The following is a 24,846-nucleotide window of genomic DNA, read 5'->3' on the forward strand; positions in this document are numbered from 1 at the left end:
TGTGTGAATAGTGAGTACAACAGTGGGGATAGAACACATCCCTGTGGGGTGCCTAAGTTGAGAATGCATGTGGTTTGCATCATAGAAAATTTAGGATCCATGCACAAGTTGATTCAGGCAGCGAGAGGTCTTTCAGTTTAAAATATAGTTTTGATGGCACTATTGTGATGAACGCAGAGCTGTAGTCAATGAAAAGGATCCTGGCCCAGCTGTTAAGATTTTTGAGATGTCTGAGGACGTGGTAGAGACCTATGCTAATGGCATCTTCAGCTGATTTGTTTGCTCTCTAGGTGAACTGAAAGGGATCAAAAGATGGAGGAATGCAGGTTTTTAGGAATTGTATAGTGAAGCGTTCAAATGTTTTCATTACAACTGATGTTAAGGCTATGGGACGATAATCATTAAGATAACTAGGCTGTGCTTTTTTTTGGAACAGGAATGATTATTGATTTCTTAAAGCAGTGTGGCACCACACAAGACTGAAGGGACATGTTAAATATGTCAGTGAAGACACTAGATAGTTGGACTGCACACTTCCTCAAAAGGCCTGGTGAGATGATGTTGGGGCCAGCAGCTTTTCTCATTTTCAGATGAATGAAGTGGTGTCTGACTTCATTCTCTTGGACTATGAAAGGGAGAGTGGGGGTGATGGTTTGTCGAATCTGGAGTAGAATGTTGAGTTTGTCCGGAAGAGTTCTGTCAGTGATGACTGAACGTCCTGAGTTTCATCGTGTGCAGTGTATGGATGACTGAACTTTCTGAGTTTCATCATGTGCAGTGTATGGATGACTGAACGTCCTGAGTTTCATCGTGTGCAGTGTATGGATGACTGAACGTCCTGAGTTTCATCATGTGCAGTGTATGGATGACTGAACGTCCTGAGTTTCATCATGTGCAGTGTATGGATGACTGAACATCCTGAGTTTCATCATGTGCAGTGTATGGATGACTGAACGTCCTGAGTTTCATCATGTGCAGTGTATGGATGACTGAACGTCCTGAGTTTCATCATGTGCAGTGAATGGATGACTGTGAATGTCCTGAGTTTCATCGTGTGCAGTGAATGGGAACCCTAATACATAATAGATAATGAACAAAAACAATTCCCATAAATAATTTGAGCCATACACAAAATCTAGAGATAATGAAATAAAAACTTGAATTTTTTTTAAAGACAAAAATGGATCTACTTGACCCATAACGTATGGTGAATGTTATCTCTCTCTCTCTCTCTCTATATATATATATATATAGTTCTAGGGATTTATTCATCCCACTGAGACCAGTGACACAACCAAATATGCATAAATGTGACTTCAGGGATTCAGTTTGTATACTCATGGAATTATCTATCTTCTAAAACACAGAACAACCTAGTTTGGTGATGATAACATAGACACACACACTTCACACAGTATCTATCGATGCAATCAGAAAATGTCTGAAACATTGTAAAGAAAACCTCTTTTCTAAATCATGGAATATTCTGACAAATCAACACATGATTTGAAGACATGAGTTGATGGTTTGCCATGGAGAGGAGTGTAAGAAATCTATTCTTTCTTGCTCAGAGTTTGTGCATGTGTGTGAATGTGCGAATACACATGTTCACACACTCCTTTGCTTGCTCATTTCACACATGTGGGTGTGGGTGCCCACTATCACACACACACACACATTTGATATTCCTGCCATTTTGTCACTTTTCTCTGACTCAAAGTACATTCCAAGTGAAGAAAAGAAATGAAAAAAGGAAGAAAGGGGTAGGTGGTGTACGGAGTATAAAGTATGTTGTCTTGTGTTTAGAAGGGAAAAAACTGCATGGATTTTGAGTGTGTGATTTGCAATTTATAAACAGATGTTGTTATCAAATAATCAACAGGAACAAGTTCTGCTAAAATCTTATTCATCTATGGTCAGTACTTGAAGTCAAAGTTCTGGAAATGTTAACATGGAAGGATAACAGCTCCACAAAGCATATGTTTATGTGTGTGTGATGTGTTACATGCTGTACATATCAGAGTAGCTGTAACAATAACTGTACCAAAGAATGTGGCCAGAAAGGTATTTTGCTTCCGAAATAAGGCTGCGAACAAGTGGAAGACTTGATGAACCCAGTTGCTGAAATGAACCCATGAAGTTGTTCATCACTATGTGATTGTAACAAAGTTATCCATTTCTAATTATTTACCGCAGTCCCATCACAAAACAGATTTTGTTTTATACTATCATTTTTACTTGATGAAATATATGGTTTGTACAACAGGAACATCACGACTTGATTCATGTGCAGTCAGTTAACTATGTTTGTGTTCATGTCTCTCTGTCTCTCACTTCTGTTTCTCTGTCTCTCATGTTTTCTGTCTTTGTCTGTCTCTCTGTCTCTTACTTTTTCTGTCTCTGTCTGTCTCTCAAACAATATGGTGTATTCCATTAATAAACAGTATACTGTGTTCCATACTGTTTTCTATTGATCTACTGTCACAAGACATTTTCCACATTACAAGCAGGCTGCTAACCACAGGGGAGAGCTTCACTACAGTGCAGTTCCACTAACTTTTCTGAGTATCTTGTTCCCATCCAAGACACTTTTTGTACAGCATTTAGCAAGGAACAAGCTTCTTTAGGCATGGGAAATTCCTCTGGTTCCTGTGATTTCAGAGGATCAACATAAGGTCTTGAGTATGTATGTATGTATACTGAATTTTCCTGCGCTGTGTATAATAGTTCTTTGTGATCTTGGTTATCAGAGAATTCCTTCTCTCCATGCTGCACACAGGTTTCTGATTTGACATTCTCACCTCATGCAAGGTGGAGGAGCTCTGTGGTGCCAGCTTTTCAGCCAGCCCCTCACTGTCACACATCTGCTGATGACTGCTGGGGTCTGCATGGTACCAGGCAAACAGCTCATAGCTAGTTCCATGTCAGAGACCCTGTTCTGCATTCTGTTTTGCATCTTTCATTGTTTGTTTCCTTTAGTAGCTGTCTCAGGGAGAAAATTGCATGACACACAATGTTGTATTAAAGGAGTGATCTTGGGGTTTAAAAAAATCAAAACATACATACACAAGGAGTGATGTTCAAAGGAAAAACAAAAACAAACACCTACTACACCCTAAAGCGTCCCCACAGAGGTAAGGGGAGTAGAACGTAATCAGTGGTATTCCACAGGGCAGTATTCTTGGACCAGTACTTTTCACAATATATAAAAATGACCTTCCTGATTGTATACAAAGTATGTGTAAAATTTTTGCAGATGACACAAAAATTTATGGTGATGCATGCAACAATCACACATTACAAACTGAATTATATATGCACTACAAGAATGGTCTGATAAATGGAACCTTTATTTCAATGTTTCGAGGTGTAAAGTAATGCACATAGGGGAAAAAAAAATCCAAATAACAATTACCACATGAAAATAGAAAACACGACACAGAATACTGAGAAATGCCATAGTGAAAAAGACCTAGGAAAAATGTTTGACAATAAACTTTCCTTTGATACACATATTGATAATATTATAAATAAAGCCAAGAGACAATCTATAGCATTATGAAGGGTCCAAAGAAGAGAAACAAAATTATTAAAAGAATGCAAGAATATGAGTTACCAACAAAGACTTACATACTGAAATCAACATTCATTGAAAGGTAGAAGAGTAAGAGGATATTTGAGTGAAACTTATAAGATATTAAATAACATAAATGATGTGAATGCAAGACATATCTTTAGAATGCCTTACTATGATAGTACAAGGAACTCGGTAAAGAAAATATGTTTAGAACACTGCAACACCAACATTAGAAAAAATTCATTGGCTAACCGAATTGCACAAACATGGAATGCACTATCAATCGAAGTTAAACTTGCACAAAATACTAACACGTTCAAAAAGCCGAAATCAAGTGAGAACTATATTATCAATGATTTCTCCACTGCGATGGGAATTCGTACATACATGTGACGGACTATGACTCAAACTAAGAAGCAGGATCGATGTGGTTCTCTCTGAGTGCTGCAACCTTGGGGGCTAGTTAGCCTTTGGGGATGATCCCAACGCCGACTGTCCTAAAGCCTTCTTGGCCGAGAGAGTGGAAATGTAATTTGGACAAGACACTGTCTACAAAATTCTAGCTCAGATAGTCGGGACAATAACTGCCTCATATGCTGTTCCGATGGTCAGTCGAACACGTCCATCGTACATATATCACAGGCGAAGGCCAAACGATCAGCCTACTGCAACAGGTTGGAGCACTGGGCAAAGGACGAACAGATTTGCCAAGAACGTGGCTAACCCAAAGCCGGCTCTGCATGTTGCTTTAATGGTTCTCACATCAACAATGCCCTGTCTGTGACTGATGCAAATTCAAATCAGGTGTTTGGATCCGGGATAAAGTCCTGCATGTGACTGCCTACGTGAAGAGGACACCAGTGACAAGACCCAGTCCATGTTGTGATTGCAGGTTGAGCACTGGCAGCAACATGTCCTTGCACTTCATCGTTCCAGTGCCGTGCTGACCTGTCACCACTCATCTTTACTTCCTGTAAAAAAGATTCACTTTTCTTTTCTTTTTTTTTTTTTTTAAATGTATTTATCTATTACTTATTCACTTTTTTTTCAAGGCCTGACTAAGCATGTTGGGTTACGCTGCTGGTCAGGCATCTGCTTGGCAGATGTGGTGTAGTGTATATGGATTTGTCCGAACGCAGTGACGTCTCCTTGAGCTACTGAAATTGAAAACTGAAACTTGTAAAAGGAGACAATATTGTAAATGAGTATGCCCACTTAAGAAATAATGATTGATGATTATCACAGGAAAAACAACAACCAACCAACCACCAATGACAACATTAGCAGTTAATGCTGCATTATAGCCTTCACATTATTTTAAAAATAGCTATAATTCAATGACAATATTTACATTGTTATTATGAGGGAAAAAACACCAAAAAAACACCCACGACGATGACATTCCCACAGCATCAAAGCGAACACTAAGGATGATGGGACACTGCACAGTACACTAACAACAGCGAGTGTGACCGTGACCGTCACACTGATTTCAACACAAAATACCGAGTATGACACGTACATTGCCTACAAGAATGAAGAGAAGATGATGTTTACATTGCATCAAAACAACACACCAAGGGTGCAGTTTATGTGTCCATATTAAGGCAACGCTATGGTGACCTGCACAAGGGATAAAAAGAACATACCAAGCTACTCCACTCCTTTACATTATTTTAGCAAAAAGAAAACGCAAAAACTGCATTTGAATTGCTTGAAAAGAAGTACATTCATGACGCCTTTCGCACTGACTGCTTTTCGTGAAAGATACAACTCAGGACTATCCTTGGACTGTGGTGGAGGAGGAAAATACTGCATACCAAGGACGATATTTCATAGTCAACTAAAAGAGAAACCCAACAGTGGTGAATATATCACATCAAAGGAAACGTCCCAAGCTGACCGGAATTGCAAAGATATCACAAAGCACAACTTTTAAAAAATCTTAAGAGAAAACGCCAAATACGACATTCATATGAAAAAAAAAAAAATGCCATGGTGGCTTTCACATGGCTGAATCCATAGAAAATATAATACAAAAAAATGGGTGGCACTCTCAGTGAAGCGGCACGCTCTCCTTGGGGAGAGCAGCCCGAATTTCATAAAGAGAAATCTGTTGTGACAAAAAGATGTAATACAAATACAAATGGACTTTCCACTCTGGACAGGTGGTGTCTGGCCTGGAAACTCCATACATCTGTGGACCGCCCAGAGTTTTCACCCTACTGGGTTCTCACCCTACTTTCCTGGGTTCTCATCCTACTTTCCTGGGTTCTCACCCTACTTTCCTGGGTTCTCACCCTACTTTCCTGGGTTCTCACCCTACTTTCCTGGGTTCTCACCCTACTTTCCTGGGTTCTCATCCTACTTTCCTAGGTTCTCACCCTACTTTCCTGGGTTCTCACCCTACTTTCCTGGGTTCTCACCTTACTTTCCTGGGTTCTCACCCTACTTTCCTACTTTCCTGGGTTCTCACCCTACTTTCCTGGGTTCTCACCCTACTTTCCTAGGTTCTCACTCTACTTTCCTGGGTTCTCACCCTACTTTCCTGGGTTCTCACCTTACTTTCCTGGGTTCGATCTCCACTCTCGGCGCACCTGGCAGGTTAAGGGTGGAATTTTTTTTTTTTCTGATCTCCCAGGTCATCATAATTATGTACAAACCTGCCAGTGCCTGAGCCCCCTTCGAGTGTATACACATGCAGAAGATGAAATATGCACGTTAAAGATGCTGCAATCCATGTCAATGCTCAGTGGATTATGCAGACAAGAACTGACTTACCAAGCAAGCACTTCCCTGAAAAAGGAGTATTGCTCCCTGTTCAGTAGTAGTAGTCTTAGTAATAATAATAATAATAGTAATAGTAATAAAAATAATAATAGTAATAATAATAATAATAATAGTTTATTTATATTGCGCCTTTCATTAAAATACAGTAATGCTCATTGTGCATGACACCAAAAACCTCCGAAAACCATTCTGTGTAACAAAACAGTCACAGTAAATACTGTCAAACACGTAAAATCTGGCTCATACATGTATACAAGTGAAGAACGTGAGACTCGAGCCCAGGAACAAAAAGGAAAAGAAAAAAAAAAGGGGGGCGTGGGGGTATGGGGGTCGGGTGGGGGGTAGAGGGGTGGGTGGGCGCAGGGGGTGGGGATGGGGGGCAGGGGACTGCCTAAATAATGTATATGATACCGAGAAACAGACATACAGCAGGTTGGCAAACCAGTAGGTATACGCCGCATGTAGACAGAGCTATAAGTCCTAATTTCCCCCTTATCCACGATGAATCATTGCAATTTTCAGTGACGTTTTCCGAACCAACACTAGTTACTATCAGCGTAGGAGTCAACAAACCAGTCGATGGTGACATCAGTCAGCTCCACGTGTGTCCCTTGCGCCTTGTGCAGGTAGTCATAGACCCGCACCTTGCCCTGTGACGTCAGCAGGATGGCACGCAGTCCGCACTCCTGTGGTGACGTCACCAGGCCTATAGGGAGGGGCAGACGTGACAGGCCCTCTGCCTGAAACACACACACACACACACACGTGGAACACACACACACACACGTGCCACACGCACATACATGACAACAACCAGGATTTCACATGTGTGTGTGTGTGTGTGTGTGTGTGTGTGTGTGTGTGTTTCTGTCTCTGTGTGTGAATAGCCCAATTAAAGTCATTTTTTAAAAATTACAAGATGGTAAATTGAATAACTGCGCCTATAAAAAAAAGGATTTTTTACAAGCCATCAAGAAGAAGAACAAGAAATAAAAGAAGAAGAAATAAATCTTAAAGAGAGAGAGAGAGAAGAAGAAGAAATGAATCTAAAAAAAAAAAAAGAGAAGACTGAAGAGGGATGAAATAAATCTAAAGAAACGAGAAGAGGAAAAAAATCTAAAAAAAAAAAAAAAAAAGAAAAAAAAAAGAGGAAATAAATCTAAAAAAAAAAAAGAGGAAATAAATCTAAAAAAAAATAAAATAAAAGGAGAAGAGGAAATAGAAATAGATCTAAAAAAAAAGAAGAGGAAATAGATCTAAAAAAAAGAGGAAATAGATCTAAAAAAAGGGAGGAAATAGATCTAAAAAAAAAAAAGGAAAAGAGGACATAATCTTAAAAAAAAAAAAAAAAAAAGGACAAGAGGAAAAGAATCGGAAAAAAAAGGAGAAGAGGAAATAAATCTTTTTTTTTTTTTTTTCAAAAGAAGAAAAGAAAAGCATACATATGGCTATGAAAATACATACACACTAGATTCATGTGAGAATGAAATACACAGCTGCATTCCTGTTTCACACACACACACACGCACGCACGCACACACCCTCCTCAGTCCCTTTCGTTGTTTCTAAAGTCACTTGACTGTGAAAAGACGCAAACCCTACTACTACTGCAGCTGCTACTTCTGCTGCTGCTACTACTGCTAGTACTGCTTGTGCTACTGCTGCTGCTACTACTACTTCTGCTGCTGCTACTGCGACTACTACTACTCCTACACAATTGTCCAGTTTCATATTCTGCTTTCCATTCTCTTCTACGCATAATTTCTTGTGGATGCATCTGATCAAAACCAAACCAAACTGTTTAATCAGTAAAAAACAAACAAACAAAAACAAAACAAAACAAACAAACACACACACACACACAAAACCAACCAACCAACACTGGGGAAAAAAAAGAAAGAAAGAAAGAAAAAAGATGATAAAAACATTCATATGGCACTGAATCTTTTGCACAGAGAAAATCAAAGCGTTTGCACATCAGGTAGGATATTCAGACGCTTGCATGGTCCAGTTCAGCGGAATAAAAAATATAATTGACACCTGCCTGATGGACATGTGAACAGAAAGTTAGAGGAACCGTAGACCGGTAAGAGGATGGAGATGTGGGAGCTTTCTGTGGAAGAGGAGAGGTCTAATCAAGGCCGGAAGTGACAGAGCCGAGTGAAGAGATTGGCGCCATGAAACAGGGAGCTCACTCCAAGCACACTGTCCAGAGACCGAGCTCGAAAGAGCAGCGGCTGACTGTGGAGTCTCTTCAGCAGCCAGTCAGTTTGGGTACATCATCAACCTCTGTTCTTTTTTTGTTCTTTTTTGTTGTTGTTGTTGTTGTTGTTGTTTTTTTTTTCCTCTTTTTTTTTCTGCACGCAGCCTACGGCAGACTGATTTGATGTCCTGTATGAGTGGCCACTCGGTGTATACAGCCAGCACAGACACATTCTCATCATTGGTTTGCTGTCTGATCAATAGAAAATAATTGTATGTATGTATGAATGTATGTATGTATGTACGTAGGTGTGCGGTGTGTGTGTGTGTGTGTGTGTGTGTGTGTGTGTGTGATCATGCGAATATATTAGGCTATAACATCATTTCAACACTCTGATAGTGATACACTGGAAGGTAATGAACACAATAGTACACACAAAACACACACTGACATGAAAATAGACACACACACACACACGTCTCTGCCCCCCACCCGCATACCCCCATCCACCCGTCCACCCCCAAAACACCCACCCCACCCACGGGCGCACTGCCACAGCCAGCCAGTCATGTACTGACCATAGCCACCACAGCCAGCCAGTTATGTACTGACCATAACCACCACAGCCAGCCAGTCATGTACTGACCATAGCCACCACAGCCAGCCAATCATGTACTGACCATAGCCACCACAGCCAGCCAGTCATGTACTGACCATAGCCACCACAGCCAGCCAGTTATGTACTGACCATAACCACCACAGCCAGCCAGCCATGTACTGACCATAGCCACCACAGCCAGCCAGTCATGTACTGACCATAACCACCACAGCCAGCCAGTCATGTACTGACCATAGCCACCACAGCCAGCCAGTCATGTACTGACCATAGCCACCACAGCCAGCCAATCATGTACTGACCATAGCCACCACAGCCAGCCAATCATGTACTGACCATAACCACCACAGCGGGGCTGGCTCCGCCGTGCAGCTCCAGAGAGCGGACTGCTACCAGCAGGAAGTGTCCTGCATGCCGGGAGAACGTCACGCCCACAGTCACTGAGGCTCCGCGCTCCACCGCCGTCTGCAGTGCCCCCTCTGACCCGTGCACCACCTGCCCCGCTGACGTCACACTGTACACACGTGACCTCTGACGCGTGCTGACGTACCACGTGACGTTGGCTTGGCTGGTGGTGCTGGTCATGGGTGAGCCGGATCCAGGCAGGTTTCGACACTTGAACATCTGGTTGACATTCCGATTCAGCCTCGGACTTTTGTTCATGTAGAAGTTTTACACACACACACACACACACACACACACGCACGCACACACACACACACACACACACACACACACACACACACACACACACACACACACACACAGAGAGAGAGAGTCTGTCTGTGCGTGTCAAATCTCTATTTTATCACCTTAAAAACGATGAATTTCTGCATTGCTAGTCGTAATAAAAGATATTATTTCCTTCTCCCCTCCGAATTGCCTCCGTTATTTTATTTAACGTTAACCTTCATTGTTTCCTACCAGTACTTATAGTATTTTATTTAACGTTAACCTTCATTGTTTCCTACCAGTACTTATAGTATTTTATTTAACGTTAACCTTCATTGTTTCCTTCCTACCAGTACTTATAGTATTTTATTTAACGTTAACCTTCTTTGTTTCCTACCAGTACTTATAGTATTTTATTTAACGTTAACCCTCATTGTTTCCTACCTACCAGTACTTATAGTATTTTACTTAACGTTAACCTTCATTGTTTCCTACCAGTACTTATAGTATTTTATTTAACGTTAACCTTCATTGTTTCCTTCCAGTACTTATAGTATTTTATTTAACGTTAACCTTCATTGTTTCCTTCCAGTACTTATAGTATTTTATTTAACTCACTCAGTACGGCCAGTCCTCTCTTCTCCTCTACACAGACCCCTCGGATATCCAGTGGGTGTCTGAATGACCCAACCTTTAGCTTCCGTCGTCAGAATTGTGGTATTCTTTGTCAACATTAACCTCTTCAGTATAAGAGCCTTCCGCTTGCAATATTTTGATGATGGTCATTGGGGTGAAACGCTGTTAACGTCGTCTCTTTCGCCGTTCGTATGGAGAGAGTTAACGTTAACCTTCATTGTTTCCTACCAGTACTTATAGTATTTTATTTAACGTTAACCTTCATTGTTTCCTTCCTACCAGTACTTATAGTATTTTATTTAACGTTAACCTTCATTGATTCCTACCAGTACTTATAGTATTTTATTTAACGTTAACCTTCATTGTTTCCTACCAGTACTTATAGTATTTTATTTAACGTTAACCCTCATTGTTTCCTATCAGTACTTATAGTATTTTATTTAACGTTAACCTTCATTGTTTCCTTCCTACCAGTACTTATAGTATTTTATTTAACGTTAACCTTCATTGCTTCCTACCAGTACTTATAGTATTTTATTTAACGTTAACCCTCATTGTTTCCTATCAGTACTTATAGTATTTTATTTAACGTTAACCTTCATTGTTTCCTTCCTACCAGTACTTATAGTATTTTATTTAACGTTAACCTTCATTGTTTCCTACCAGTACTTATAGTATTTTATTTAACGTTAACCCTCATTGTTTCCTATCAGTACTTATAGTATTTTATTTAACGTTAACCTTCATTGTTTCCTTCTTACCAGTACTTATAGTATTTTATTTAACGTTAACCTTCATTGATTCCTACCAGTACTTATAGTATTTTATTTAACGTTAACCTTCATTGTTTCCTACCAGTACTTATAGTATTTTATTTAACGTTAACCTTCATTGTTTCCTACCAGTACTTATAGTATTTTATTTAACGGTAACCCTCATTGATTCCTACCAGTACTTATAGTATTTTATTTAACGTTAACCTTCATTGTTTCCTACCAGTACTTATAGTATTTTATTTAACGTTAACCTTCATTGATTCCTACCAGTACTTATAGTATTTTATTTAACGTTAACCTTCTTTGTTTCCTACCAGTACTTATAGTATTTTATTTAACGTTAACCTTCTTTGTTTCCTACCAGTACTTATAGTATTTTATTTAACGTTAACCTTCTTTGTTTCCTACCAGTACTTATAGTATTTTATTTAACGTTTACCTTCATTGTTTCCTACCAGTACTTATAGTATTTTATTTAACGTTAACCTTCATTGTTTCCTTCCAGTACTTATAGTATTTTATTTAACGTTAACCTTCATTGTTTCCTACCTACCAGTACTTATAGTATTTTATTTAACGTTAACCTTCTTTGTTTCCTACCAGTACTTATAGTATTTTATTTAACGTTAACCTTCATTGTTTCCTACCAGTACTTATAGTATTTTATTTAACGTTAACCTTCATTGTTTCCTTCCAGTACTTATAGTATTTTATTTAACGTTAACCTTCATTGTTTCCTACCTACCAGTACTTATAGTATTTTATTTAACGTTAACCTTCTTTGTTTCCTACCAGTACTTATAGTATTTTATTTAACGTTAACCCTCATTGTTTCCTACCTACCAGTACTTATAGTATTTTATTTAACGTTAACCTTCATTGTTTCCTACCAGTACTTATAGTATTTTATTTAACGTTAACCTTCATTGTTTCCTTCCAGTACTTATAGTATTTTATTTAACGTTAACCTTCATTGTTTCCTTCCAGTACTTATAGTATTTTATTTAACTCACTCAGTACGGCCAGTCCTCTCTTCTCCTCTACACAGACCCCTCGGATATCCAGTGGGTGTCTGAATGACCCAACCTTTAGCTTCCGTCGTCAGAATTGTGGTATTCTTTGTCAACATTAACCTCTTCAGTATAAGAGCCTTCCGCTTGCAATATTTTGATGATGGTCATTGGGGTGAAACGCTGTTAACGTCGTCTCTTTCGCCGTTCGTATGGAGAGAGTTAACGTTAACCTTCATTGTTTCCTACCAGTACTTATAGTATTTTATTTAACGTTAACCTTCATTGTTTCCTTCCTACCAGTACTTATAGTATTTTATTTAACGTTAACCTTCATTGATTCCTACCAGTACTTATAGTATTTTATTTAACGTTAACCTTCATTGTTTCCTACCAGTACTTATAGTATTTTATTTAACGTTAACCCTCATTGTTTCCTATCAGTACTTATAGTATTTTATTTAACGTTAACCTTCATTGTTTCCTTCCTACCAGTACTTATAGTATTTTATTTAACGTTAACCTTCATTGTTTCCTACCAGTACTTATAGTATTTTATTTAACGTTAACCCTCATTGTTTCCTATCAGTACTTATAGTATTTTATTTAGCGTTAACCTTCATTGTTTCCTTCCTACCAGTACTTATAGTATTTTATTTAACGTTAACCTTCATTGTTTCCTACCAGTACTTATAGTATTTTATTTAACGTTAACCCTCATTGTTTCCTATCAGTACTTATAGTATTTTATTTAACGTTAACCTTCATTGTTTCCTTCCTACCAGTACTTATAGTATTTTATTTAACGTTAACCTTCATTGATTCCTACCAGTACTTATAGTATTTTATTTAACGTTAACCTTCATTGTTTCCTACCAGTACTTATAGTATTTTATTTAACGTTAACCCTCATTGTTTCCTATCAGTACTTATAGTATTTTATTTAACGTTAACCTTCATTGTTTCCTTCCTACCAGTACTTATAGTATTTTATTTAACGTTAACCTTCATTGTTTCCTACCAGTACTTATAGTATTTTATTTAACGTTAACCTTCATTGTTTCCTTCCAGTACTTATAGTATTTTATTTAACGTTAACCTTCATTGTTTCCTTCCAGTACTTATAGTATTTTATTTAACTCACTCAGTACGGCCAGTCCTCTCTTCTCCTCTACACAGACCCCTCGGATATCCAGTGGGTGTCTGAATGACCCAACCTTTAGCTTCCGTCGTCAGAATTGTGGTATTCTTTGTCAACATTAACCTCTTCAGTATAAGAGCCTTCCGCTTGCAATATTTTGATGATGGTCATTGGGGTGAAACGCTGTTAACGTCGTCTCTTTCGCCGTTCGTATGGAGAGAGTTAACGTTAACCTTCATTGTTTCCTACCAGTACTTATAGTATTTTATTTAACGTTAACCTTCATTGTTTCCTTCCTACCAGTACTTATAGTATTTTATTTAACGTTAACCTTCATTGATTCCTACCAGTACTTATAGTATTTTATTTAACGTTAACCTTCATTGTTTCCTACCAGTACTTATAGTATTTTATTTAACGTTAACCCTCATTGTTTCCTATCAGTACTTATAGTATTTTATTTAACGTTAACCTTCATTGTTTCCTTCCTACCAGTACTTATAGTATTTTATTTAACGTTAACCTTCATTGTTTCCTACCAGTACTTATAGTATTTTATTTAACGTTAACCCTCATTGTTTCCTATCAGTACTTATAGTATTTTATTTAGCGTTAACCTTCATTGTTTCCTTCCTACCAGTACTTATAGTATTTTATTTAACGTTAACCTTCATTGTTTCCTACCAGTACTTATAGTATTTTATTTAACGTTAACCCTCATTGTTTCCTATCAGTACTTATAGTATTTTATTTAACGTTAACCTTCATTGTTTCCTTCCTACCAGTACTTATAGTATTTTATTTAACGTTAACCTTCATTGATTCCTACCAGTACTTATAGTATTTTATTTAACGTTAACCTTCATTGTTTCCTACCAGTACTTATAGTATTTTATTTAACGTTAACCTTCATTGTTTCCTACCAGTACTTATAGTATTTTATTTAACGGTAACCCTCATTGATTCCTACCAGTACTTATAGTATTTTATTTAACGTTAACCTTCATTGTTTCCTACCAGTACTTATAGTATTTTATTTAACGTTAACCTTCATTGATTCCTACCAGTACTTATAGTATTTTATTTAACGTTAACCTTCTTTGTTTCCTACCAGTACTTATAGTATTTTATTTAACGTTAACCTTCTTTGTTTCCTACCAGTACTTATAGTATTTTATTTAACGTTAACCTTCTTTGTTTCCTACCAGTACTTATAGTATTTTATTTAACGTTAACCTTCATTGTTTCCTACCAGTACTTATAGTATTTTATTTAACGTTAACCTTCATTGTTTCCTTCCAGTACTTATAGTATTTTATTTAACGTTAACCTTCATTGTTTCCTACCTACCAGTACTTATAGTATTTTATTTAACGTTAACCTTCTTTGTTTCCTACCAGTACTTATAGTATTTTATTTAACGTTAACCTTCATTGTTTCCTACCAGTACTTATAGTATTTTATTTAACGTTAACCTTCATTGTTTCCTTCCAGTACTTATAGTATTTTATTTAACGTTAACCTTCATTGTTTCCTACCTACCAGTACTTATAGTATTTTATTTAACGTTAACCTTCTTTGTTTCCTACCAGTACTTATAGTATTTTATTTAACGTTAACCCTCATTGTTTCCTACCTACCAGTACTTATAGTATTTTATTTAACGTTAACCTTCATTGTTTCCTACCAGTACTTATAGTATTTTATTTAACGTTAACCTTCATTGTTTCCTTCCAGTACTTATAGTATTTTATTTAACGTTAACCTTCATTGTTTCCTTCCAGTACTTATAGTATTTTATTTAACTCACTCAGTACGGCCAGTCCTCTCTTCTCCTCTACACAGACCCCTCGGATATCCAGTGGGTGTCTGAATGACCCAACCTTTAGCTTCCGTCGTCAGAATTGTGGTATTCTTTGTCAACATTAACCTCTTCAGTATAAGAGCCTTCCGCTTGCAATATTTTGATGATGGTCATTGGGGTGAAACGCTGTTAACGTCGTCTCTTTCGCCGTTCGTATGGAGAGAGTTAACGTTAACCTTCATTGTTTCCTACCAGTACTTATAGTATTTTATTTCACGTTAACCTTCATTGTTTCCTTCCTACCAGTACTTATAGTATTTTATTTAACGTTAACCTTCATTGATTCCTACCAGTACTTATAGTATTTTATTTAACGTTAACCTTCATTGTTTCCTACCAGTACTTATAGTATTTTATTTAACGTTAACCCTCATTGTTTCCTATCAGTACTTATAGTATTTTATTTAACGTTAACCTTCATTGTTTCCTTCCTACCAGTACTTATAGTATTTTATTTAACGTTAACCTTCATTGTTTCCTACCAGTACTTATAGTATTTTATTTAACGTTAACCCTCATTGTTTCCTATCAGTACTTATAGTATTTTATTTAACGTTAACCTTCATTGTTTCCTTCCTACCAGTACTTATAGTATTTTATTTAACGTTAACCTTCATTGTTTCCTACCAGTACTTATAGTATTTTATTTAACGTTAACCCTCATTGTTTCCTATCAGTACTTATAGTATTTTATTTAACGTTAACCTTCATTGTTTCCTTCCTACCAGTACTTATAGTATTTTATTTAACGTTAACCTTCATTGATTCCTACCAGTACTTATAGTATTTTATTTAACGTTAACCTTCATTGTTTCCTACCAGTACTTATAGTATTTTATTTAACGTTAACCTTCATTGTTTCCTACCAGTACTTATAGTATTTTATTTAACGGTAACCCTCATTGATTCCTACCAGTACTTATAGTATTTTATTTAACGTTAACCTTCATTGTTTCCTACCAGTACTTATAGTATTTTATTTAACGTTAACCTTCATTGATTCCTACCAGTACTTATAGTATTTTATTTAACGTTAACCTTCTTTGTTTCCTACCAGTACTTATAGTATTTTATTTAACGTTAACCTTCTTTGTTTCCTACCAGTACTTATAGTATTTTATTTAACGTTAACCTTCTTTGTTTCCTACCAGTACTTATAGTATTTTATTTAACGTTAACCTTCATTGTTTCCTACCAGTACTTATAGTATTTTATTTAACGTTAACCTTCATTGTTTCCTTCCAGTACTTATAGTATTTTATTTAACGTTAACCTTCATTGTTTCCTACCTACCAGTACTTATAGTATTTTATTTAACGTTAACCTTCTTTGTTTCCTACCAGTACTTATAGTATTTTATTTAACGTTAACCTTCATTGTTTCCTACCAGTACTTATAGTATTTTATTTAACGTTAACCTTCATTGTTTCCTTCCAGTACTTATAGTATTTTATTTAACGTTAACCTTCATTGTTTCCTACCTACCAGTACTTATAGTATTTTATTTAACGTTAACCTTCTTTGTTTCCTACCAGTACTTATAGTATTTTATTTAACGTTAACCCTCATTGTTTCCTACCTACCAGTACTTATAGTATTTTATTTAACGTTAACCTTCATTGTTTCCTACCAGTACTTATAGTATTTTATTTAACGTTAACCTTCATTGTTTCCTTCCAGTACTTATAGTATTTTATTTAACGTTAACCTTCATTGTTTCCTTCCAGTACTTATAGTATTTTATTTAACTCACTCAGTACGGCCAGTCCTCTCTTCTCCTCTACACAGACCCCTCGGATATCCAGTGGGTGTCTGAATGACCCAACCTTTAGCTTCCGTCGTCAGAATTGTGGTATTCTTTGTCAACATTAACCTCTTCAGTATAAGAGCCTTCCGCTTGCAATATTTTGATGATGGTCATTGGGGTGAAACGCTGTTAACGTCGTCTCTTTCGCCGTTCGTATGGAGAGAGTTAACGTTAACCTTCATTGTTTCCTACCAGTACTTATAGTATTTTATTTCACGTTAACCTTCATTGTTTCCTTCCTACCAGTACTTATAGTATTTTATTTAACGTTAACCTTCATTGATTCCTACCAGTACTTATAGTATTTTATTTAACGTTAACCTTCATTGTTTCCTACCAGTACTTATAGTATTTTATTTAACGTTAACCCTCATTGTTTCCTATCAGTACTTATAGTATTTTATTTAACGTTAACCTTCATTGTTTCCTTCCTACCAGTACTTATAGTATTTTATTTAACGTTAACCTTCATTGTTTCCTACCAGTACTTATAGTATTTTATTTAACGTTAACCCTCATTGTTTCCTATCAGTACTTATAGTATTTTATTTAACGTTAACCTTCATTGTTTCCTTCCTACCAGTACTTATAGTATTTTATTTAACGTTAACCTTCATTGTTTCCTACCAGTACTTATAGTATTTTATTTAACGTTAACCCTCATTGTTTCCTATCAGTACTTATAGTATTTTATTTAACGTTAACCTTCATTGTTTCCTTCCTACCAGTACTTATAGTATTTTATTTAACGTTAACCTTCATTGATTCCTACCAGTACTTATAGTATTTTATTTAACGTTAACCTTCATTGTTTCCTACCAGTACTTATAGTATTTTATTTAACGTTAACCCTCATTGTTTCCTATCAGTACTTATAGTATTTTATTTAACGTTAACCTTCATTGTTTCCTTCCTACCAGTACTTATAGTATTTTATTTAACGTTAACCTTCATTGTTTCCTACCAGTACTTATAGTATTTTATTTAACGGTAACCCTCATTGATTCCTACCAGTACTTATAGTATTTTATTTAACGTTAACCTTCATTGTTTCCTACCAGTACTTATAGTATTTTATTTAACGTTAACCTTCATTGATTCCTACCAGTACTTATAGTATTTTATTTAACGTTAACCTTTTTTGTTTCCTACCAGTACTTATAGTATTTTATTTAACGTTAACCTTCTTTGTTTCCTACCAGTACTTATAGTATTTTATTTAACGTTAACCTTCTTTGTTTCCTACCAGTACTTATAGTATTTTATTTAACGTTAACCTTCATTGTTACCTACCAGTACTTATAGTATTTTATTTAACGTTAACCTTCATTGTTTCCTTCCAGTACTTATAGTATTTTATTTAACGTTAACCTTCATTGTTTCCTACCTACCAGTACTTATAGTATTTTATTTAACGTTAACCTTCTTTGTTTCCTACCAGTACTTATAGTATTTTATTTAACGTTAACCTTCATTGTTTCCTACCAGTACTTATAGTATTTTATTTAACGTTAACCTTCATTGTTTCCTTCCAGTACTTATAGTATTTTATTTAACGTTAACCTTCATTGTTTCCTACCTACCAGTACTTATAGTATTTTATTTAACGTTAACCTTCTTTGTTTCCTACCAGTACTTATAGTATTTTATTTAACGTTAACCTTCATTGTTTCCTACCAGTACTTATAGTATTTTATTTAACGTTAACCTTCATTGTTTCCTACCAGTACTTATAGTATTTTATTTAACGTTAACCTTCATTGATTCCTACCAGTACTTATAGTATTTTATTTAACGTTAACCTTCATTGTTTCCTACCTACCAGTACTTATAGTATTTTATTTAACGTTAACCTTCATTGATTCCTACCAGTACTTATAGTATTTTATTTAACGGTAACCCTCATTGTTTCATACCTACCAGTACTTATAGTATTTTATTTAACGTTAACCTTCATTGTTTCCTTCCAGTACTTATAGTATTTTATTTAACGTTAACCTTCATTGTTTCCTTCCAGTACTTATAGTATTTTATTTAACGTTAACCTTCATTGTTTCCTACCAGTACTTATAGTATTTTATTTAACGTAACCCTCATTGATTCCTACCAGTACTTATAGTATTTTATTTAACGTTAACCTTCATTGTTTCCTTCCAGTACTTATAGTATTTTATTTAACGTTAACCTTCATTGTTTCCTACCAGTACTTATAGTATTTTATTTAACCTAACCCTCATTGATTCCTACCAGTACTGATAGTATTTTATTTAACGTTAACCTTCATTGTTTCCTTCCAGTACTTATAGTATTTTATTTAACGTTAACCTTCATTGTTTCCTTCCTACCAGTACTTATAGTATTTTATTTAACGTTAACCTTCATTGTTTCCTACCAGTACTTATAGTATTTTATTTAACGTTAACCTTCATTGTTTCCTTCCAGTACTTATAGTATTTTATTTAACGTTAACCTTCATTGTTTCCTTCCTACCAGTACTTATAGTATTTTATTTAACGTTAACCTTCATTGTTTCCTACCAGTACTTATAGTATTTTATTTAACGTTAACCTTCATTGATTCCTTCCTACCAGTACTTATAGTATTTTATTTAACGTTAACCTTCATTGTTTCCTACCAGTACTTATAGTATTTTATTTAACGTTAACCTTCATTGTTTCCTACCAGTACTTATAGTATTTTATTTAACGTTAACCCTCATTGATTCCTACCAGTACTTATAGTATTTTATTTAACGTTAGCCTTCATTGTTTCCTACCACTACTTATAGTATTTTATTTAACGTTAACCTTCATTGTTTCCTTCCTACCAGTACTTATAGTATTTTATTTAACGTTAACCTTCATTGTTTCCTTCCAGTACTTATAGTATTTTATTTAACGTTAACCTTCATTGTTTCCTTCCAGTACTTATAGTATTTTATTTAACGTTAACCTTCATTGTTTCCTACCTACCAGTACTTATAGTATTTTATTTAACGTTAACCTTCTTTGTTTCCTACCAGTACTTATAGTATTTTATTTAACGTTAACCTTCATTGTTTCCTACCAGTACTTATAGTATTTTATTTAACGTTAACCTTCATTGTTTCCTACCAGTACTTATAGTATTTTATTTAACGTTAACCTTCATTGATTCCTACCAGTACTTATAGTATTTTATTTAACGTTAACCTTCATTGTTTCCTACCTACCAGTACTTATAGTATTTTATTTAACGTTAACCTTCATTGATTCCTACCAGTACTTATAGTATTTTATTTAACGGTAACCCTCATTGTTTCATACCTACCAGTACTTATAGTATTTTATTTAACGTTAACCTTCATTGTTTCCTTCCAGTACTTATAGTATTTTATTTAACGTTAACCTTCATTGTTTCCTTCCAGTACTTATAGTATTTTATTTAACGTTAACCTTCATTGTTTCCTACCAGTACTTATAGTATTTTATTTAACGTAACCCTCATTGATTCCTACCAGTACTTATAGTATTTTATTTAACGTTAACCTTCATTGTTTCCTTCCAGTACTTATAGTATTTTATTTAACGTTAACCTTCATTGTTTCCTACCAGTACTTATAGTATTTTATTTAACCTAACCCTCATTGATTCCTACCAGTACTGATAGTATTTTATTTAACGTTAACCTTCATTGTTTCCTTCCAGTACTTATAGTATTTTATTTAACGTTAACCTTCATTGTTTCCTTCCTACCAGTACTTATAGTATTTTATTTAACGTTAACCTTCATTGTTTCCTACCAGTACTTATAGTATTTTATTTAACGTTAACCTTCATTGTTTCCTTCCAGTACTTATAGTATTTTATTTAACGTTAACCTTCATTGTTTCCTTCCTACCAGTACTTATAGTATTTTATTTAACGTTAACCTTCATTGTTTCCTACCAGTACTTATAGTATTTTATTTAACGTTAACCTTCATTGATTCCTTCCTACCAGTACTTATAGTATTTTATTTAACGTTAACCTTCATTGTTTCCTACCAGTACTTATAGTATTTTATTTAACGTTAACCTTCATTGTTTCCTACCAGTACTTATAGTATTTTATTTAACGTTAACCCTCATTGATTCCTACCAGTACTTATAGTATTTTATTTAACGTTAGCCTTCATTGTTTCCTACCACTACTTATAGTATTTTATTTAACGTTAACCTTCATTGTTTCCTTCCTACCAGTACTTATAGTATTTTATTTAACGTTAACCTTCATTGTTTCCTTCCAGTACTTATAGTATTTTATTTAACGTTAACCTTCATTGTTTCCTTCCAGTACTTATAGTATTTTATTTAACGTTAACCTTCATTGTTTCCTACCAGTACTTATAGTATTTTATTTAACGGTAACCCTCATTGTTTCCTACCAGTACTTATAGTATTTTATTTAACGGTAACCTTCATTGTTTCCTACCAGTACTTATAGTATTTTATTTAACGGTAACCCTCATTGATTCCTACCAGTACTTAGTAACAAATTCGCGAAGTGGATACTCCACCACAAAACAAACATTCAGATCTTAAAATGAAATGAAATGAAACTTTTATTTACAGTGTTCGTTGTCCTTTTCTGTGAACATTCATCTAATGATTCTTACATTTTTTATAGATTAATTTTTCTCTTCAGTCTAGGAGTTTATTTTTCGCACTGCCCCCCCCCCCCCCCCCCCCCCCCCCGCTAACTCCCCCTCCCCCTCCCCCTCCCCTTCCCCAGCTGTCTGTCATTTACCTGACCGTCAGTGGAGACGTCCATCCGAATCTCTTCAGCGTTGGAGGTAGCGAAGCTGTTTCCTGGGTTCAGAAAAGCACGTGTGCCGAAGAGAAGGACCTGTCCCTGCACCAGCACTTGGTCCACCGTCAGACTGTGTATCCCGTCCACAGTGGTGCGAACCGGGTGGCCGTTCAGCACTGCTGCCACCAGGTACCCCATGTTGTTGCTGCTGGGTGGGCTGCCGGCTCGCGGGTGGTGAGAGGACGTCCAGCAGATGTCCACGTACAGATTGTTGCCCGCCGTCATTACGGATCCACTCAGGAAGCTGTCTCCCACCACGCCGAACCGGTTGGCGAGGTAAATCCCATCTGAAGAGGAAGGAATCACGTTTGTTGGAAGCAGGTGCTGGCCCCGCGCTGGTTTTCACATACGTTTCACTTTACAGTATTGTGTGTGCATCTATAGTGATTGCCCATGAATCATTGACAGTATTTGTGTGGACATCTATAGTGATTGCCCATGAATCCTTGACAGTATTTGTGTGGACATCTATAGTGATTGCCCATGAATCCTTTACAGACAAAATGCTCTCCTGGTGAAGCCTTCTGGGCCAAAAATTGAGGAAAAAAAGAGAGTAGAAAAAAAGAATATGATTATTTCCTTTGGGGTTTATTTACCATTTTTGTTGTTCCCTTTCGTGAAGCTACACCAGTGGAATGAATTTCATAGGAGTGGTGCCAGAAAGCGCAGGATTTCTCTCTCTCTCTCTCTCTCTCTCTCTCTCTCTCTCTCTCTCTATATATATATATATATATATATACATATATATGTATATAAACTGAGTTTGCTCAACCTACTTCACCCTCACCACACACACACACACACACACACACACACACACAGAGTTCTCATAGGTGTCATATCTGAAAAGTCTCTTCCCGTCCTTCTGGTTTCGAGCCAGACTCCCCCCCTCCCCCCCCCCCCCCCCCCCCCCCCCCCCTTTTTTTTTCTTTTGTGCTTAATTGACCTCCCTCTATTGGAATGGTTAGAACTGCCATACTTCCAGTTTCTGTCCGTTCTGTGTATCGTCTCACCTGTTGCCCGCAAGGAGTCGATCCAGTAGGGGTGGGATTTAAAACTGTAGCCGGTTCGTCCCAGTTCCCAGTGGTGGCGACTGAGCTGCACAGTGCTGGTCCCTGATGGCACGTGCACAGCGTCATAGGACACCATGGCCTGGCCGCTTTGCACGGCCTGAATGACGTCAGCTAGTGAACCGTGGGTTGGGTTGCCGGTACTTCCGTAGGCATACAGGTGGCGCTGCAAGTGTTAGGACGACGTGCCAGGAATCTGAAGACTCTCTCTCTCTCTCTCTCTCTCTCTCTCTCTCAAAATCTTATTCTTTGAATTAAAAACAACAACAACAACAACGTTTTGAATTCTCAGATCTCTCCTCTCTCTCTTCTTCGAACTGTCTACTCTCTTCATACATGTCGTCACGTGTGGAAGTGGAGGTTCCTATGATCACTTCCTACCTGTCACGTGTGGAAGTGGGGGTTCCTATGATCACTCCCTACCTGTCGTCAAGTGTGGAAGTGGAGGTCCCTATGATCACTTCCTACCTGTCGTCACGTGTGGAAGTGAGGTCCCTATGATCACTTCCTACCTGTCGTCACGTGTGGAAGTGGGGGTTCCTATGATCACTTCCTACCTGTCGTCACGTGTGGAAGTGGGGGTCCCTATGATCACTTCCTACCTGTCGTCACGTGTGGAAGTGGGGGTTCCTATGATCACTTCCTACCTGTCGTCACGTGTGGAAGTGGAGGTCCCTATGATCACTCCCTACCTGTCGTCACGTGTGGAAGTGAGGTCCCTATGGGGCAGATGAGACAGGAGACAAAAGGAACATCCAGCCACTTCATGGACACACTGCTGAATCCACAGTGAAGAGTTTCATCCCATGTGTCCAGGACGTGACACAAGGATGACGGTATGTGAGGGGGTGTGGTGAACACAGTGGTTGTGGACACAGAGAGCCCTACAGGTTAGGGCTGGACAGGGGGCGCTGTGCTGGCCTCCTTCTGACGAAATGGAGGCTGGTGGCTGTGTGCAGACTGTAACTGAGGTCGTTTCTTTTCCTTCTTCAGGGCACATTTCAGCACCACAGCTCCTGACCATCTGCTGTGCGGCTCTGAATAACCTACTGCTAGCGTCCGACTCAGGACAGATCTCCCTTCTCACTCTTCTCGACTTGTCAGCCGCCTTTGACACGATAGACCATTCACTCCTTCTTTCCCGTCTTCATTTTGCATTTGGTATCAACGGCACTGTTCTAAACTGGTTCAAATCTTATCTCACTGATAGATTTCAGTCTGTCATTGTTGATAATTTCCAGTCTGAACCCGTTAAAATTGAACATGGAGTCCCATAGGGATCTTCCTGGACATTCAAAATTGGATGACTCTAGATAAGGTACAATTGAACGCGGACAAAACTGAAGCAATGATCATAGGAACTAAACAAAAACTCTCTTCCATCACAACTGACACAATCAAACTTGGCATTACATCCATCCCTCTTTCCAGTTCAGTCAGGAACCTCGGCGTTGTCCTTGTCAACCCACTGTCCATGCAAAAATTTATCAGTCAGACATGTCAATCCTGCTGCTGTCAATTGCGGTGCATCAGTTCCATCCGGAAATATCTGTCCACTGACGCAACATCTAGACTTGTCGTTTCTCTCATTCTCTCTCGCCTTGACTACTGTAACTCTCTATTGTCTGGTTTGCCTGCTTCATCCATTCAGCTCCTTCAACGCATACAAAACTCTGCTGCCCGACTCGTCCTCAGAAAGAAAAGATCTGAGCACATAACTCTTTTGCAACATCTCCACTGGCTCCCTGTCTCACACCGAATAAAGTACAAGATCAGCACTCTATGTTATAAATGCAATCACAAATCAGCCCCTTCCTATCTCTGTGGCTGCCTTCACCTCTACACTCAATCTCGC

General features: G+C 37.1%; 1 protein-coding gene across 1 annotated transcript in view; it reads right to left on the minus strand.

Moving 5' to 3' along the window:
- Positions 1-6,773: 6,773 nt before the first annotated feature.
- The window catches only part of LOC143286379 (uncharacterized), a 52,654-nt gene continuing 34,581 nt past the window's right edge, over positions 6,774-24,846 (minus strand). The window contains exons 6-9 of the mRNA XM_076593919.1: positions 22,935-23,157; positions 21,859-22,208; positions 9,523-9,810; positions 6,774-7,107 (exon numbers count right to left, since the gene is read on the minus strand). Coding sequence (XP_076450034.1) covers positions 6,910-7,107; positions 9,523-9,810; positions 21,859-22,208; positions 22,935-23,157 — 1,059 coding nt within the window. The 3' untranslated portion in view covers positions 6,774-6,909. The remainder of the gene's footprint in view (positions 7,108-9,522; positions 9,811-21,858; positions 22,209-22,934; positions 23,158-24,846) is intronic.

The sequence above is a fragment of the Babylonia areolata genome, chromosome 10 (assembly GCF_041734735.1).
Source record: "Babylonia areolata isolate BAREFJ2019XMU chromosome 10, ASM4173473v1, whole genome shotgun sequence".
NCBI lineage: Eukaryota > Metazoa > Mollusca > Gastropoda > Neogastropoda > Buccinidae > Babylonia > Babylonia areolata.